This window comes from Ursus maritimus, unplaced genomic scaffold (assembly GCF_017311325.1).
Source record: "Ursus maritimus isolate PB19 unplaced genomic scaffold, ASM1731132v1 scaffold_11, whole genome shotgun sequence".
NCBI lineage: Eukaryota > Metazoa > Chordata > Mammalia > Carnivora > Ursidae > Ursus > Ursus maritimus.
The window spans coordinates 20,949,132-20,968,822 of NW_024423453.1; the positions used below are offsets into that span (position 1 = coordinate 20,949,132).

At 36.4% G+C, this 19,691-nt stretch overlaps 1 protein-coding gene across 1 annotated transcript; it reads right to left on the reverse strand.

The window, feature by feature from the left end:
• Positions 1 to 1,631: 1,631 nt before the first annotated feature.
• Positions 1,632 to 19,571, reverse strand: PGRMC2 (progesterone receptor membrane component 2). Its single transcript, XM_008699728.2, has 3 exons — positions 19,122 to 19,571; positions 4,926 to 5,081; positions 1,632 to 3,800 (listed from the first exon to the last, which is right to left on the reverse strand). Exons 1-3 carry the CDS (start codon positions 19,537 to 19,539, stop codon positions 3,703 to 3,705), a joined length of 672 nt encoding a protein of 223 aa, XP_008697950.2. The 5' UTR covers positions 19,540 to 19,571; the 3' UTR covers positions 1,632 to 3,702.
• Between the last annotated feature and the right edge of the window lie 120 nt (positions 19,572 to 19,691).

Genomic DNA, 19,691 nt, shown 5'->3' on the forward strand with positions numbered 1-19,691 from the left:
GTCTTCTTACACCAAACTTCATCATTTGGTTCATTTGGTTGGGTCCTATGCAGATACAGTGACAGAAAAATCTCGAGACTAAACCAGTCTTTACAGCATGTCAGGCGCTCTCTTGAATGCAGTAATCACAGGCAAACGTTCTCAGTCCCGCGTGATGGTATAATAAATGTGAAGCTGAAATCTAGCTCCGATCTCCTCACAGTCTGACTCACAGAGTGTGGTAAGGAGATACAGCCTTTTCCGACATTGCCTGGGAATGAGGATTCTTGCCTAAAAACAGTAAAGTTGGGTGGTCTTCATTTGAACTTTCTTGCCACAACAAATAGATCATAATCTGTTATTAGAATCTATCAGATTGAGAGCTGACCTTAGTGGGACACACATACTCAAAAGCTATCTTTGAGCATTTGCTACTTAAAAGAAAAAAAAACTGTATTTATTTGAAAGAAAGCATGCACGGATATGCACAAGTGGGGGGGGGCGTGTGGGGGGGGAGGAGGGCTAGAGAGAAGCAGATGCCCCACTAAGCATGGAGCCCAACAGGGGTCTTGATCCCATAACCCCGAGATCATGACCTGAGCCGAAATCAAAAGTCAGGTGCTTAACTGACTGAGCCACCCAGGTGCCCCAAGCATTTGCTTTTAACTCATTAGAGGAAAAGAACCATCACTATAATATTCTATGACTCATTTCCATTATGCTCAAGGTAACTTGTAAACTTTATATATATATTTATATATCTTTTACCAGCTTATTCTGGTCCATAAAAACTCTGCAGGTCACACACTACGTTAACATGCCAATGGCATACATTTCTAGCAATTTGCTGCACTTCTCAGTTACTAACAGAAGTAAATGGAGTAATCAGGTAAAGAGTCTGATTCATCAAGTTTTCTAGAGAACAATTTTCTCCAGTCCTAGTTTGATATATTAACTTTAGCTTTCCAGATTATGGGTAGAGGTAGGTATAGTATTGGATTCTGCAGATTTCAAAAAAAGGCAGGTAGAATTACTGTCAGGAAAATATTAAGAAGCCTTCACATCATGGTCAAGGTTTTAAAAACTTGATCTGTATCTGAATTTCCTAAAGGAGAGAAACTGACTAGTACACACAGTATAGATTTGAGAAACATGCCAACTTTGAGATGCTATCAAAAGATAAAAATCTGAACAAAAAAATTCTTTTAAAAAAATCACATTAGATTTTTTTATGTGGAATCACCTGATACTTTAACTCTGAGGAAGTTTGGAGAATGATATGAAACCAAATACAGGAAATTAGACCAAAATTATCAGAGAGTAAGTTCCATTTCAAGTGGATGATAAAGATGGACAATAGAACTTGAAAAGATTAGTGGGGTTTCTCAAATGTGCCTGACCACAAGAATTACCATGGCACTTCTTATAGAGTCTGAAAACCATTCTTTCAATTCTGGCTCAGTGTGTTGGTAGGTTTGGATTAGGGACCAAGGATTTATATTTTTAGCACTTCAAGGGGTTCTAATCATCAGGAAATTCGGGAAAACAGAGGCTAAGGGGAAAACAGCAGCAAAAACATCACGGCAGCTCCCATCCCCTTACTCCAAGACTACGCAGCAAACTACCTGAGAATGAGGAACACTCAACTAAAATTGAGGAATTGTCTGTAGAACACGGTTTATTTCAAGTCCAAAACACAAAATTACTCAATTTTCTCAACAGACTGCATAATTTTTACTGCATGGATATTTAGGGTTTCTCTATTCACAAGTGTAGATTTATTTCTGAACTTTAGGCTCAAATGATTCATATATATATATTTATATGTTTACTACAGAGGACATGTACTTTAACAAATTTGTTTAGAAAATATTTTACATAAAAACACACAAAGCATTTACCAACACTCTTCAGTCTTTACAACCAGTCTTCAGCAAAGATTTGGCTGAAGTTCATCATTTTCTACAAAACATTCCAAGATTGGATATAATAGAATGCAGTATTTTACATACTTTAGCTTATTATTGCAGTTTAAATTTCCCCTTTCTTTGATGGCTTCTGCATATATTATACTCATAAAGCAGAATAAGTCTTTTCTTTAACTGGTGACTTGTTAAATAAAATTATTTTTTTGGTGTAACTTGTTGCCAACCAAGAACCTAAGCAGGCCTGATGAAATCACAGAACTGACAAACATAGGGCTTTTACAAACGAACAACAGGAGGACTCAGTACCTATGAGAATATCCTTTATTATTTTGTGTTCAGTAACTACCACCTGGTGCTATTACTTCTAGTATAATCAGTTGGCATCAAAATATAAAGTAAAAATATGTACATGTTTATATATCAATTCTTACCTGAATAATCTCAGATCTCTTGAGAATGTTCCACAAAGTGGAATTTCTGCCTAAAGTTACAGTGAATGTGGTACAATGTGTACAACTTAACCAGTGCCTGCTTTTCATTTCCAAGATTTTTCCTTATCTTGAATCAAATGCACAATCCTGACTACCGTATCATAATGCACTGGCTTACGGTTTGTGTATAAAGTCCAACTCAAGCTTATTTTGGTTTATTGTACATGCTTTATTAAAACGGTACTGGTATTTACAGTATCTGCAGAGTCCCTTCCAAGGTGCTCTCACACACATTCAGACACACCCATACAACATCCATACTACGGCCCCATGCACCCACACCAAGGAGATGTGAGGGTCAGACTCCTAAAATTAGGCAGCTGTTGGGGGACAGAGTTGATTTGATTTCCAATTTTTTTTAAAAGAGAAAAAGCATGAGGGAATGCATTTGGCCATTACAATGCTAATTAAGTTTGTGTATATTAACATATGTGGCAGTAACACTGAATATTCCTTTTACATTCTATATACACAGAATGACATCAAGGTTTTGCGGTCAACAGAATATCCCAACTTCAGTCTCAATGCTGCTTGTAGTGACTTCTGAATTCACATAGGGGCTTTCCCTAAAATAATTCAAGTCTATGTAAGTGAAATAAGGCACAATTAATATTGATTTGATCTAGGGGTAGGGAAGGGATAAAAACTAGTTTCAAATGGTCTTACTATTGAGGAATTAGCTTGGACTTAGATCCACTTGAAATCCCTTCTAATTTATGAGAAATAAAGGTTTTTTTTCTTTTCCCTGACAAAACCCAAAAAGAAAAGTTTGGGAATTCACATTTTAACGTTTCGGTGACCTAAACTACTCAAATTGATGTGCACCCCCAACCTCTCCTGCCCAGGTCTCTTCCCTCAAAGCTAAAACAAGAACACAGCACATGAATCCCTTGCAGTTTTTGAGATCTGTACACTTAAGTAGCAAATACATATCTGGTTGTCTTTGATTTTTTTTTTTTTTAAAAAGGAGGAAGGAAGGGAGGGAAGGAGGGTGGGAGGGAGGGAGGGAAGAAGGAAGGAAAAAGTAACCTTGTGACTTTCTTGCTCTTTAAAAATGTCCATTTCCTTCTTTTCAGGATGATGAAGCCCCACCAGACATTATAAACAACTGCAACAAATGAGTTTGGCAGCATAAATAATGTCTAGTATTCAAATCTTCATAGTGAAACTCACTTAGCTTGTATACAATCTGTTGAATGTTTTTTGCAGCAGGTGAACCAAACCCAAAGACGCTGGACATTCTGTGAAAGGGAGTAATAAGAATTGCAGTTCTGAAGGCCCCTGACTTTGGTTGTTTACAAAGTTCAATCCTGTTTATTGTGATCCTTGGTATCTTCTTCATCTGTATATTCTGATGGTTCTTCTCCTGGTTTTAGGAGTCTGCCTACATAATCATATTTTTCTGAAAAATACATCAAAAGAAAATCAGTAGTGATCAAATTCGTTTCACTATTCCATTCTACAGCCAGGAAGGTGTTTGCCTCTCTTTTAGAATTATACAGAATAGGCTAAGTTGTTCCTATTGCTCACCTTGGCTGGTCTTTTTATTCATGTAAGGCTTGAACAAAAGAAAACAGGATTAAGGAATATACAAAGCTTGGGAACTGTGCTTTGCAGGAGTTCTTAACCAAGGACATTTCATCAGAATCACTTAGAGATCATGGTAAGTAGATTCAACCAGAAAATATTCTTGGGGAGAAAATGTGACATAGGCTATTACCGTCCAGGAAAATAAACCAAATGAAAAGCGAAGTCATTTGTTACTTATTATCCTGTGTTCTTTGAGATCTCAGTGTGTGGCTCCAGTCATACCATTATTCTTTCTCCTATCAAACTCTCTTCTTCCATCTCTGTTAATATTGCTTATTTTATGTTGCCAGGTATTAATTTAGAACACCATGGTGTCCAAGGTGATCCATAGTTAATTATTTCTTGGTCAGGCATTTGAACCTAGGTTAAGTGAATTAACCACAAACCAGGAGGGTAAGATAGGAGGACTGCTTCCTACAGTAGAACCAGTTCAAGTGCCAAGAAGCCAGAAGAAGTGTTTCCAAGGGATGCACAGGTCACATAAATAGCTATCTGGATTGTCATGTAGGAGGTAATAACTGATGCCACAAGAGTATAATAAAGGGGAAAGATTTTTTCTTTATGATTTGAGAGTAAGATCAATAAAATCATTTTGGAATAAATTATAGTATCGATATCCAAAATCAATTCATTTTTAAATAGAAGTCTATATTTAAAAATACCATGTCTTCATTAAAAAGCCTTATAAGACTAAAGGTGTCACAGTTTTTGTTAGACTTACATAGTTTGAAACAAGTCAACTTTTAAATATAGATTTTAAATAATAATAATAATGATAATAATAAGTAACCATCACTTTCATATTTAGCTTTTTTATCATCAAATAATGATGGTGATGAAAACAGATATCCTTAGGCTCTTAAGGGATGTGAAATAGTATACACTTTCTTTGGCCCTAAATTTAATATTTCCAAAGAACCCGACAAAATGAAGGTACCTTTAAACTGCATTTCCCATTCTCGAACACTCTCCATCTGTACAGCATTCAAGTCTGAGAGATCATCATATTCATCTTTAAGTGCATCTTTATCTAGGCAAAATGTCGCCAGTCCTCTGGAGGCATCCCTACCAGCAAATATTCCATATGGACCGGCTGGGGGGGGGGACGAAAAAGAAATTATTGACATTAACTTAACATTATTTTAGAATGTCTCAAAGGAAAAAGCCAAATAAAAGAAACCTCATAATGACTCATATTTGGTACACAGCCTTAATTTCAAAATATGACAGATACTAGATGGGATAATGAGAAATTTCTTGGAAATCTGCCTGTAGAACAAAGTAAAGCTTTTCACTGAAAATTTAAAATTTGAATTTCAAATACGTCAAAACTTGTATTCAAAGTTGAAGACTAACATATTAGGGAGAAGAGGAAACTTAAGCAGTTCGGTTTGGAAGCTGGTTTGTCTGAGGGGAGAGAATGCTTCACTGACTGCTGTTAATTAATTGTGGCGCCTAAAACTAATCAACAGAACATCCACTAGATAAGCATTTGTTAAAGACTCAAGTCAACTGTGGATCTAAAATATTTTTCTTTCTCTTTTCAAAGTAGGTCATACGAAAGCAGAGACTGTATCATCTTTGTATCCCCAGTGACTAGTTCAACACACAGCACATGCAGATGCTCACCAGGTCTTTGCTTAATGATTGATTTTATCAGAAATATGACCCATTTTCATAATAAGTACCACCTGACTACCAGAATATACTCACGATTACCTATATAAACGATGAAAAGTCATTAAACAATGGTTTTCATTTGTCACAGCTCTTGGGAAACAGGAGATATTTCAATAAGGAACAGGTTTTTTTTTTTAAGTTTTTATTATTTTTATTTTTGGGGGGGGTAGAGTGTGAGGAGTGGTGGGGGAGGAGGAGAGAGGGAGAGAGAGAGAATCCCAAGCAGGCTCCATGCCCAGTGTGGAGCCCCATGTGGGGCTTGATCTCACAACCCTGAGATCATGACCTGAGCTGAAATCAAGAACTGGACACTTAACCAACTGGGACACCCAGGCACCCCAAAAGTTCTTCTGACTGACACAAAATGATTAGCGTTTTGTCCAAGGAATTAGGCAGCAGCCTCTCTAGGGAGGAATGGCATTATTTTTATGCTGACAGAAGTGAGCCATTCCCAATGTTTGCGCTTGAGAGCAGCAGTTGTCTTGCTCATGTCAGTACTTAATGCCTAGCACATGCCTGGCATAAAGTAGAAACATAGCAAATTTCTTCCAAAATATTAGCTGCAATTTCAAATAAGGAGTAACTCTTGATTTTCAGACAGATTCACTTATGGTAAGTAAAATTTCCACCCAAATATATGATAAAAAAGACACTTCAGTTCTTTAAAACATATAATAAACAAAACTGAACCTAATTTTCCATATCAAGAAACTGGTTAAATTATAGTATATGAATTTAATAATTGTAAATAACTATGAACAAGAATGAAGTATCTCTATGTGTACACATACACAGAGTAACTGAAAAGAGCAATTCATAAGAGTATTTGTATATAGAGTATTATTTGCTTTGAATTAAAAAAAATACACATACATGTGTTTGTATATGTGTGAAAAACACCAGGAAGAATACAGACCAACACTTAATAGTGGCAACCATTTCTGGAGAATGGAAGAAAAAAATTTCACTTCATATAATTGGTAAAGTCTGGCTATTTAGAAAATTATCATAATTATTATTACTACTATTTTTATTTATTATTAATTGAAGTATAGTTGACACACAATGTTATATTAGTTTCAGGTGTATAACATAATGATTTGACAACTCTATACGTTATGCTATGTTCACTGCAAGTGTAGCTACCGTCTGTCACCATACAACAGGGTTACGATACCACTGACTATATATTGCTTATGCTGTACCTTTCATCCCTATGATTAATTCATTCCATGACTGGAAGTCTGTATCTCCCACTGCCTTTCACACATTTTGGCAAGCCATTCAACCGCCTCCCCTCTGGCAACCATCAGTTTGCTTTCTGTATATATGGGTCTGTTTCTGATTTTGGTTGTATATTCGTTAAAAAATTATTTTTATAATAAAAACCTTTTAAGAGTTATTTCTGTCTTCATGTTAGGCTGCAGAGCAGATCATATAAGTTTTTCTGTTTAAAATGTTGGTTTAGGGGCACCTGGGTGGCACAGCGGTTAAGCGTCTGCCTTCGGCTCAGGGCGTGATCCTGGCGTTATGGGATCGAGCCCCATATCAGGCTCTTCTGCTATGAGCCTGCTTCTTTCTCTCCCACTCCCCCTGCTTGTGTTCCCTCTCTCGCTGGCTGTCTCTATCTCTGTCGAATAAATAAATAAAATCTTTAAAAAAAAAAATAAATAAAATGTTGGTTTAAAAATTAAGTGATATCTGGCTGGCTCTTGATCTCAGGGTCATGAGTTCAAGCCCCACATTGGGTGTAGAGATTACTTAAATAAATAAATACTTAAAAAAAAAAAAAGATTTCCAAAATACCTACTTTTACAAAATAAAATTTTTTCCCCCTGAGGCTACAGTTTTCCATACATGAGAAAGGTAATTTAGAGAAAATAATTTTAAAGCCAGAATTACTAGCTCAATTATTATGAGCAACACAGTGGTCAGTATGAGAGCTTATTATCCAGTTAACAAAATAAAATACTTTCCAATGAGAAGTAAAAAAGAAAAAAACCCTACAAATTCCTTAATTTTTAAATGAGCAGAGTAATGATTATACCCATATTCATATTTGAAAACATTTAGGAAACTGAGGGTAATGTGTCAGAAAAGTATCTGTGCATTTAAGAGTACAATTCAAAATTCTACTTAGACAATAATCTAAACATTTATGAACATTAATTCGAGTTACAGAAAGCACTGCACCATAAAGATCATCAGGTAAAATAAGAAAGCCATTCTCTGCAAGTTTATAGCATGGAACCAGAAGTGGCATTTGCAATAAATTTAAAAAGTAGCATTATTAGGTATTGATACCTTAACATGAAAATAAAGGTAATTCTTCCCAGTAAAGTACTTTTTAATCCTGCTTTTTCTATTCCTAAGTATTTTCCATACTGCTACTTAATATTAGGTGACATTCACAATTACCATTTCATGGTTATATATTTTCTTACTGAATGAATATATCTAAAATGTAATCATTTTCCTAGTAGTATACACTTAGGCTACCATTTAAAACTTTTAAATATGTCTTCTATATAAGAAAAAGGGATACTGTTTACAACTGGCCAACATTTATAACCTTCAAACTATCGCCCATTATCTCGACCTTGCAAAGGGTATTAAGCATTTAAGAGAAATTCAATATTGTTCCTTAAATTGGAATTAATTATTTTAGAGAAATATTAACTTTGAAAATTAAGCAAGAACAAACAGTCCCTAGGGAAAAGAAAAGTAGTTGTTTTTTTTTTTTTTTTCTTTTGCCTAACTCCACATGCTTTGTGCCAATAGCTGTTTTTCCTGAGATGGAGATCATAGATTGATAGATAAGTAGAAAGATTAGAGAGACAGAGACAGAACTAGTGTGATTTTTTCAAAACAAAGTAATGCTGACAAACTTAAAACAGCGATGAGTCATACAACAGAAAAAATAAAACTGATCACAGCTAATAAAAACCTACAAATGTAAAATGATATTTTTCAACCTTTTAAAGAATTTTCTAGCAACGTGACTTTCCTCTCTCACAGTCTTGCAAAGTGAAAGGAACAATTTTTGCCCTCCTCACCTTGCAGATGAACAGGAGCAGAGACATTCAGTAACCTTCCTAAAATTACCAAGAGACTTGGGAAGTACTATCTCCACTTTTCTACCTCAAACACAATACAGTTGAGAAAACACACAGAGGATCCACAAACCCAAAGATGGAATGACAACCCTGAAAACTGGAGCATTTCATTAACTGCAAAATTTCAGGGGAATACATACTTTGGAATACCTATTAAATCAAAATGAAAGAATATTAACAAAAAAAAGCTGTATACACCGACAGCTTTTCTTATCATTTTGTTATAATATTTACCTCCCTGGCCTGCAAAAGTCAATCTACTTCAGGGTACTTCAGAGTATAAACCATTAAACACATCTAAATGGTAAAAAGGAGAGAAGAAAAGATGATCATTATAAAAAACAGCAATCAGAAAATCCTCCATCTTTGAGTATATTAGTTATATACCAAGCATTCTCTAATAAAATTCTCTGCCAATTTCTTTAAAGAGACCTCAACACTGAATAGATGTAAAAACAAAACTTCATGAAACATGTCTTTTTTTTGGTTTTAGATCCCAATTTAGTAAGAGAGAACTTGAGTCAACAGGTAATAATCCAACCCCATTTCTAGGCAAAATGATGCTTTATTAGCTCTTGAATAGTAAATAATGACTCAGTGATTAACATACTTCCCTACTCTCTAAACTATATTAAGCTGTCTTCTCCACATTTAGGATTTCCATCAGGAAACATTTAACTTCCGAAAAGGTCTTTTTTGGAACAGTTTTCTTTACTTTTTCCTGTGAGACCATGAAGAACATAACATTAAGAACTAGAATTGGGGGGCGCCTGGGGGGGCGCAGTCGTTAAGCGTCTGCCTTCGGCTCAGGGCGTGATCCCGGCGGGCGTTCGGGGATGGAGTCCCACATTGGGCTCCTCCACTGGGAGCCTGCTTCTTCCTCTCCCACTCCCCTGCTGTGTTCCCTCTCTCGCTGGCTGTCTCTCTCTCCGTCAAATAAATAAATAAAATCTTAAAAAAAAAAAAAAAAGAACTAGAATTGGAACTGGATGGATGTGCTCTGAGAAAGGAGGATCTGAGGTCTACCTAAAGTACATTTCTCTGCATTCATGATTCAACCAGAAGCGGTATCTGAGAAGCCAGGAATACCTCCCCATTCCACTACCCCCTTAACACAACAAACATAAATGTTACGGATTCCAATATTCTGATAATCATACTTGCCTATCTATAATACTAAAATAACAGAACTATCCAAGAAAAGCAAATTTTAATGGTACTAAGTCTTTTGGTATAATTCAAAAAAAAAAAAAAAAGGCCAGTTTATATAAATTATTATTTTGACTACTAAGGCTCTTTAGACATAACATTTCAGTAATAACTAAGGGAATTATAATCTGTTGCTTTATTGAAGACTATAATATAATACTGATATAAAAGTGGATTTACAATTTCAAGAAAATTCTTGCTACAAAAAATGAACAGCAATTATTCAACCAAAGAAGTTTCTCTCTAATACATAACAAATGTTCTAGGTTGTCCTTTTAATAATACATCTTTTTAAAAAAAGATTTTATTTATTTATTTTAGAGAGTGCATGAGTGGGGGCGGTGGGAAGGAGGGCAGAGGGACAGGGAGAGGCAGACTCCCTGTTGAGCAGGGAGCCCAACTCGGACTCAATCCCGGGTCCCTGGGATCATGATGTAGGTGGAAGGCAGATACTTAATCGACTAAGCCACCCAGGTGCCCCAAAATAAATCTTTTTAAAAATAATGTTAAATATATCAAAATGACATTATACGAGAATTCAGATTTCATTAATACTTTTTAAGAGTTAACACAACCCACGGCACAGAATTTTTTAAAGTTCAAAATTCAGTAAGTCTACTAGTTAGTGAATCCTGAAAAGGCAAAAACATATGGTTACTGTAAGAAAATGTTTTAAAGAGTAATTTAATGAACAGAAAATTCCAGAAGGAAATAAAGTACCTAAATTTTGTAACATAATTTTGTGATTATTAGGATGACTGTGTAGCTACATTACTATTTATGAAGAGAAGAAAATTCCAGAATGAATATTTCAGTTATTTCCACTGAAGTTTATAAACAGCCTAGTGTTCTGGCCTGTTTTGACAACAGTCTTTTGTGATTATTAAAACAACTTAAAAAAAACCCCTAATTATACTTGGTATTGAGTAATTTATTCCAAATAAGATCACAATGGGTCTTGTAATAAATGAAGCAATACTGTAAAAGTGATGAAAAGAAATCCAAGTAATAAATATTATTATTTTACATTTAGATTTAGGAAGTCCCAAGACTTTTAGATAGAAGGTAGTGTGGTGAAAATGATCGAATACTCAAGAAGCCAAGATACCTGGGTTCTAGAGGCCTCAACCAACATTTAACACTGGGCAAATCTTAGAGGCATTGGTATTAAACGGGGAAAGTATCTATCTAGTTTGGCCTCCAACTAAGGCAAGTAAAATACTTTCCCCAACTCAATCTTGTTTCTGAAATTCAAATTAGAAAGCTGTCAGCAATACTGTGGGTTCAGCTCAGTGGCCTTGGCCCTTACAGCTAGGGTGGGGACAAGGAAGACTGAAAAATTAAAATCCCAGGCCTGTGCTAGATGTGGGAGTGGGGACTGAGTTTACACAGCCTCCAGAGAATGAGAATGCTAAGGTGAAGAAACAGCATGGACTTAAACATCTATTGGAATTTAGAGAACAATAAAGGTTATGCTGTAAGCGTTGGGGGAAAAAAAGAATTATTCTATAGTGTTGGGGTAACTAAATAATTTTCTGTAAAAATCCTTATTTCACATCTTAAAATAAATTCCAAATGGAACTAAAAAACCCCAACCACAAAAGTATTTTTAAAAACTACGTATTTTTAAAAATAACCTTTTTAGTGCAAAAAAACTTAAGTAACTTATCATAGAAAACTCAGCAGCCATAAAAAGAAGATAAATTTGAATACATAAAACCAAAAATTTGTGTGGTTTACAAAAACACCATAAATAAAGTAAAAAGACAAATAAACTAGGAAAAATGTTTGCAGCTAAGGTTGATTCACTTTTTAAAGAACACTTAAAATCTCTAAGAACAATACCATGATTGAAAAACTGCGGCAAAGAATGTACGAACAGATTATTTGTAGGAAAGGAAATATAAATGACTCAAAATTTTGAAGGTGTCCAACCTCACTAGAAAAAGAGAAATGTAAATTAAAATAATATTGAGATACCATTTTAAATTCTCAGATTGACAAAGACCAAGAAATTTAATATCACGTTTTTGGCAAAGCGGTGAGAAATAGGCATTTTCATGAAGTGTGAATTGGTCCAATTTCTCTGGAGGGCAATTCACGAATAAGTACCCAAATTTAAAAATGTCCCATACCCTAAGACTCAGTAATTTTACTTCCAGGAATTTACTTTATTAAGTTTACTCACATGTGTAAAAGGACATGTACATGAATATTTACAGCAACACTATGTATTAATAAGAGATTGGAAACAACTTAAATGCTTGTTAATAGTGAACTGTTAAATTATGATATATTAATGTAATAGAATAAGCATATATTCAAAAGAATAAGATGACTCTACTTAAGCTGAGATGAAAGGCTTTCCAGATATTAAAGGTTTGTACAATGTGCAACAATGTGTGTGTGTGTGTGTGCATGAGCGTGCATGGAGACAGTACATATCCATATACTTATACTTACAGATAATAGCTCTGGAATAATACTTAGATTGGTTCCTCACTTCTAGGAAGGGGAACATGGTAACTGGGTTATTTTTCAAAATATATGCTTTAAAATATTCTATTTTGAATATGTGTTATCTAATAAAAATAGGATTTTTAAAAAAACTTCCATGAGGCCCTATTTAGAAATATACCTAAGACACTCTACAGGAAGACTTCTACAACCCAAGGCTTAAGCATAGGAAAAAAATCCCCAAGAAACAAAAAGACCATAATTGCTGAAGATAAGTTTTTGTAGTAAAAATTACATGAAGAACTACATGAACAAATCACCATGGAGGAGTGAGCACATACGACAGATGAGAACTGGCATCCCCAGAATAATACAAGCAGATTAAACAACTATATAGTATGCTTGCTTAAAATTTTTAAGTAATTAAGAGATGGAACATTAAGGAAAGATTAAGAGACTGAATGAAAAGCTAATGTGTATCTATTAGAAGACAATGGGGGAGGCAATAATTGAAGAGGCAATGGTTTCAAATTTTCTAAAATAAATAGATGACACACATACTCAAATTTTAGTAGAGTCTGGCACATATTAAAAAAAAACAAATTCCTGCCTCAGCAAATCCTAGTAAAAGAGCAGAATGCCAAAGACAAAGAGAAAAACAGATTAATCAAAGGAATGAAAATAAACCAAAAGCAGACTTGAAGAGAAGTAGAAGACAGTGGCATAATACTACTGAAGATCTGAGGTAAAACAATCAGTGTACAATTTTATATCTGAAACCTATACTATTATTCCTGCATAAGGGCATATGGAGACAGAATTTTTTGTGTGTGTGCCAATGGAAAACTACAGGACATACCTCACTAAAGTAAGAGCTGAACTCTGAACAAAGGAATGAGATGCAAGAAATGACAGTGAATGAAGAAAATGGTAACTATGTTGGTAAATTTAAACGAGGGATGACAATAAAAAAAGGTTAATACTTTAATCAACTTGGGGGAAGAGTTTGAAAAAATACAGTAATACCACAGAATTAATAGTATACTAATAGTAATACCATAGAAAATAGCATACTAATAGTAATACCATAGAAAATAGCATACTAATAGTAATACCACAGAAAATAGGGTGAGGGAAGGATTAGAGTAAAAGCTTTCTAAACCAGGGCTACAACATATGGCTGTATACTACACAACCCCAAGGGACACCATCCACATTTGTATACATAGTAGTTTTGTATATTTATCAAGAAATATTCTCTCAAATGGCAGTAAAGTGTCTTAAAGAGAGTTTTTCTAATTCACAAAGATATGTTTGGCTAAACATTCCTATATTCTTCAGAATAGTGTAAAGAATGTTAATAGAATATATCCAAATAAGTAGGGAGAAAAAGTGGAAGAATTAAAAAAAATTAATCTGAGAAGGAAAAAAGGTAGGAAAAAAAGCAGCAAAGTATGACAAAGATAAATTACTAAATAAGAACGTAGAAATATATCTAAATATATCAGTAATGATAGAACATATAAACTGATTAAGCTGTTAAAACAGTGTTGAGGGGTGCCTGGGTGGCTCAGTCAGTTAAGCATCTGCCTTCACCTTCCACTTGGGTCATGATCCCAGGGCCCTTGGATGGAGCCCAGGATGTCCGAGTCTGGCTCCCTGCTCAGCAGGAAGTCTGCTTCTCCCTCTCTCTCTGTCCCGCCCTCTCCACACCTCGTCCTCGCTCTCAAATAAATAAATATAATCTTTAAAAAAAAAGACAGTGTTGATATTAGATTCAGTGAAAAAAAATCTCGCTATATTATAAAAGAATAATAATAAAACATATCACAGATCAGTGGAAAACACAGTGGAAAAAGAATCACTGAGGTAATACTAACCAAATGAAGGCTGAAGTCAAGTCTCAAAATCAGTAACAGGTTAAGGATGTTTCTTTCTCTGATTAACACAATATGAGATCTAGTGCTAGATAGCATCAGAACACCCTCACACCCAATCTTTGTATGGCTGACTCCTTTAGGTTTTTGCTTAAATATCAACCCTCTTTTCTTGATAAACCAGTATAAATACAGTACCTGTCTTAACCACCTAAAGTCCTTTGTTACCCTCTGTTACATATCCTATTCATTTCTTTCATAGAATATTTAATTACAAATTATAATTATATACTGAATGGTTGTTTATTGTCTGTTTTCCCAAATATTTTAAAAACTCCACACAGGTAGGAACCCATCTGTTTTGAAAGCTCAGTTAACTCATTTTTCACAACACCTTATTTAAGAAACAATGTAATGTAATCCAGGGAATTCCTTCTCAGTATTTAAAATGGAGATGGAGTCCTGTATTAGCAATCTTGAGACAGGATGCAGGTTCTAAGGGTACAGCAGTTATTTAGTGATGTCTGTCACGGGTACAGAGGAGAGGAGTCATCTTGGTCATAGATTATTGAAAGAATTATTAAAAGAATTTGAATAGCTAACTCCAGATCTTACTAAATCTATTTTCTTCCAGAATGAATAACATCTTCTGGTTTCATATACGCTTTCAGCTATCCTTTAATACTTAGCATTAGCATTTAACACAAATACAATTCCCTCAAAGATTAAAAACAATGGAATGATGCTGAACTCAGAGTAGGTATTGTAGAAATAACTAGTATAAATTTGAGCAGAGTATCAAAACTCATCAGAAAACTTAGCTGATCCTTTTATTTTACTGAAAGTTAATGGATATGTATGGCCATTAGTCCAAACAGACCCAGTTGGCCTCAAAGCAAGTAGGTGGGATGAGAGCTGAGTAGTGTCAATAAGATATCCATGAAGAAGTGGTCAGGTTGGGCCTAGTCTATATGTTGCAATTCTTGCTTCAACTGCAATTTTGCAAACTATAAACAAAAGTTAACCTATCAAAGATAAAGTTAAAAAAAGAGGAAAAACACTTGAAAGGTACATGTGCTCCTTTCCCCATCCCTCTGAATATTAGGCATCTCATGGGGTGTACCTCTTTTATATATGACCTTTTCTTTTCCAGCAGAATTTAAAAGGTAAGTTGGAGAAAATACAGTTTCGGTCTGTGTCAAAGAATATGCTACCCGGAATAAGGGGGAAGCAATATATTTAAATTTCAGAAATTCAGGATAAACTATTAGAAAGATCAACTGTATAATTTCTCGTCATTCTAAAGAATAAATAAAAACATTATTTTGGTAGAATTTCATTGTTGTAATATTAAATCTAGTTACTTAAAATTATACTATCTCTTCTAGTCTTCCTACTCTATTATGACTCTAGGAACATATGAAATTATATTTTGTAGTAATACAATGGGAAGGGATGGCCTGTGAAGTCAGTTAGACCGTGTTTGATTTCGAGTTTGGCCACTGAGTATGTGATTTTGAGCAAAACCTCCCTGGGTTTCAGTTTCCACATCTGTAAAATGGGAACATAACTTATCTCCTAGGGCTGTTTGAAAATGAAACGAGATAATAAGCTCAATAAATGGAGTTTCCTCCTCCTTCTACCTTGACCTCTAAAATCAATGCTATTGAACAGAACTCTTTGGGAAGATGGAAATATTCTATAAAGTGCACTAATATGGTAGCCATGTAGCTACTGAGTAGTGGAAATGTGGCTAGTATGGTGGAGGGACTCAATTTTAATTATATTTAATTTTAAAATTAAAAAGCTGTATGTCGTTCGTGGCTACCATACTGGACAGCACAACATACAGCCATGAAAGCATGTCTGAGGCTTTAAATCCTTACGGGAACCAGGAAAGGTATAAAAACAACAGTAAGATTCTCCAGAAGTATATCCCAGAACACAGGTTACCTGAAGTATAGATAGGCTTTGTAGTTAAATATCTCTGGATTTGAATGCCATTGTCTGTATGACCCAAGCCAATTTACCCAAAATACCTACACTCAGACTCCCCATCTGAGGGCAGGAATACTTACTAACCTCATGGAGGCATTGTGGAGATGACAAATTAATGGATCTGATATAGTAGGTGCTTAACAAATCTTATTTCCTTTCTCCTCCCGTATTCATTGTTTCTTATATGACCACTTTCCTCACATGCTGGCCAAGTGCCTGAGTGTTACTAAATTTAATGATGACAAATGTAGTTAATGCCAAATGTTTGCCAACATGTGTTTACTTCACTAAATTGTCAATATTTAATTTTTTAAGAACCCAAACTTTAAAAATGACTAAAAAAACAGTATCTTCAACATAGAAAAATAAACCTCACAAAACAATTTTTAACTCTAAGACCAATACTGTCAAATGGGAATAGATATTGGCTAGGCATAGAAATGAGGTTTTCTGGCTTCTTAGCTCATTATTTCAAGCTACTAAGATTGTCAGGCTGAGATCATTGCTTCTGAATTATTCTGTTACAAAGTGCTCAATTCACTTGAGGATGAAAATAAAAATTAAAACCCAAACTGAACTTATATCTGTTTCATAGCCAGAAATTTGGCTTCAAGACTTTTGGAAAAAGTGTTACATCTTCTATTAATGTGAAATATCAACATATTCCAAGCCCACAGATGAACTGGCTACTTTCAAGTTCCTTTCCATAATATAACATTCCAAACATCTCCACTAGGTTGATCAATAAATACTTAGAAAATAACTAATTATCCCTAGGCTGTTCATCAGGACCTGGGAATTGGTGGAAGCCATTTAAAACTTACTTCTCCCTTGTTATCTGAGGAGCCCCCTCAATGCTCAAGCCACACAAAGGCTATCTACATCACATCTATGACTCTCATCTTAATTCTTAATTTGTTAAAGAACATTTGCCACTGGAGGCTCCTCAACTGTGTTTAGGACAGCCTTTCCTAGCTATTTTCAGATAGTGGCAAGGCATAATGTGTGAGGACTAACATGCTTCTTTGCACTAATACTTTGTTTGGTTCATTGTCAGTTTAAATAGAGGCTACAAGAGCAGATCTTTTAGTTGGGTAAGCTCTGTATTAAAAACTAAACCTGTACACAATTTCTAATCTCTGCACATACATTTTAGTATCAATAAGGAAAAAATTTCAGGTACAAAATACTGTGTAAATCCTTGATTTAAAAACATTAACTAATTTGGTCCATCCATTTAACTACTATACTTTGGCCCTATTCTCTTGTCCCATATACTTTGAAGTAAACAAAAAAAAAGTATTAACCGTTTCAGCAGAGTTAAGTAGATAGACATTGCTTTTCATATTTATCCAACCAGAAGCACTATCTAAGACTTGGTTAAAATGAATGTAGATCTACACACAAAAATACAAGCAACGAGGAAATTAAACAGTGCAGCACATAAAATCTCCAATTTCTTATCTCTATCCCACTTAACAGCAAACCAAAGCACTTCTAAAATATATTCCAGCCACCAAGCACTGAAATCAGAAGTACATATTTGCAAGTGCCAATAAATCTCACATACTAACAGATGAAATCAAGAAGAAAACCAATTTGTTTTCTAGACTTGCCAACCCCCTTGACTTTAAGGCTTGGATGTCCTCTTTCAAACAACAGGTGACTCTAGGTCCCTAATTTTATTATTATTTATTTTTTTATTGTAGTCACTTTAAGCTTAGAAATAATTACTACATAACTAGGATGTACAATGTTGCTCAATTTTATTGTATACCAGCAGGTTCCATGAGTCTGAACTGAAGTTTATTAGCACAATCTGAAATGTATGCTAAACTATATTGTAAAGAAGGGTTTCTAACCCAACGACCCTACACACACGATTCTCTGAAAGCAAAGTTCTAAAAATCTTTAACTTGCAGAACTGGTGCACTGGGGTATGGATTTATAGCTCTTTTAAGTTTTTTCTACTTAGTGAAAACACAGTAAATGATTATCAACGTGTATTTGAATACTTGCCCTCCTACTACCAAAAAAAAAAAAAAAAAAGAAAGGAACCCGACAGGCCCGCCTGCTGGGTAGTTGAGCTCCACCCCCAAAACTCTGGGAGACTACCCTTGCCAGTCTTTATTAAGATCTACATTCTGGTCTGTCCTCATCCTACATACATTGTTAATCTTGGAAAACATCTCCATACTAAAACTGGTTTAAAAAAAGAGTCTGAGACGTTGCTTATATGCCCAGACTTCACAAGCTAAACGATGGGGACTTGGAACTACGTGTACCTAAACGTGGCCTTATGGGGAATAGTAGAAAGAAAAGGGAGATCAGTGGTAAAATAGAGTAAAGAAAGGAAAGCTGTGAATTACCTTGCCTACAACTTTGGGTCCCTACTTTAGGTATCTCCCGTCCCTCCTGCTCCCACCCATCCCAGGAACCAGAAAGCTCAGGGAAGGTTGTGGGCCAGCGCGAAAGGAGACAACTGAAAGGATTTTGAAAAAAATTCAGCACAACAAAAAGCGTCGTGGAGGAACGGGATGGGAGAAAGATTAAAGCTGAGAGCTGGTTCCTGGGGCGACAGTGAAACCCGGATTTCGGGGTGGGGGGAAAAGCTGGAGGTGCCCGCGGCTGGAGGTGTGTGTGGGGCGGGCCGTCCCAGGTGCAGCAACCAAGGCGCAGGGGTCCAGACGTCGAGAAGGCTCGGCAAACTAACCAGGGCCCAAGGGCCTCCCCATCGGAAGGGGGTCGCACCTGAGATGCAGGAGGTCCCCCCCTCCCCTTCCAACTCCTCCTCACCCGGGCCGTAGAACTTGCTGCCTTTGGTCACGTCGAAGACTTTCCCATTGACCGCGAGCAGGATGCGCGGGGTGCGGGACCCGTCGTACTGGCGCAGCTGCTCCAAGCTGAAGTCCCGCTTCTTCATGCGAGGCAGAGAGGCAGCGGGACTCTCCTCGCCCGCTCCGGCCCCGGCGCCCAGACCCCGCCGCCCCCAGCGCACCCACAGCCGGTAGGCCCCCAGCAGCACCAGCGCCACCAGCGCCACGTTCAGCAGCATCTCCCCGCCCCCCGTCAAAAGCGCCAACGCTGCTGCCGCCCAGCCGCCCCCTTCTGCTGCCGCTCCCGCGCCGCTGGGGCTTTCACTGCTGCCGTCGCTGCTGCTCTCACTGCCACTCCCCAGGGTGCCTAGCTTCACGTCCCCATCACCCGCCGCCATCACTGCCCGCCAGCGCCTTCCTCCTCCTCCCCGCCCCCTGCCCTCCCCAACCCCACGGCCAACCCCGCCCATCTGGGGCCTCCCAGCCAATAACATGAGGGGAGGGGGCGGGGTCAAGCCTCCTCTCCATTGGGTGTTGACGGGGTAACGTT

Coding starts and splice junctions, on each gene's coding strand:
- PGRMC2 (XM_008699728.2), bottom strand. CDS start 19,539: ATGGCGGCGGGTGATGGGGACGTGAAGCTAGGCACCCTGGGGAGTGGC. Junction 5,082..19,121: donor CAGCAAGTTCTACGGCCCGG/GTGAGGAGGAGT, acceptor CCCCCCCCCCAG/CCGGTCCATATGGAATATTT. Junction 3,801..4,925: donor ATGGGAAATGCAGTTTAAAG/GTACCTTCATTT, acceptor TGTATTTTTCAG/AAAAATATGATTATGTAGGC.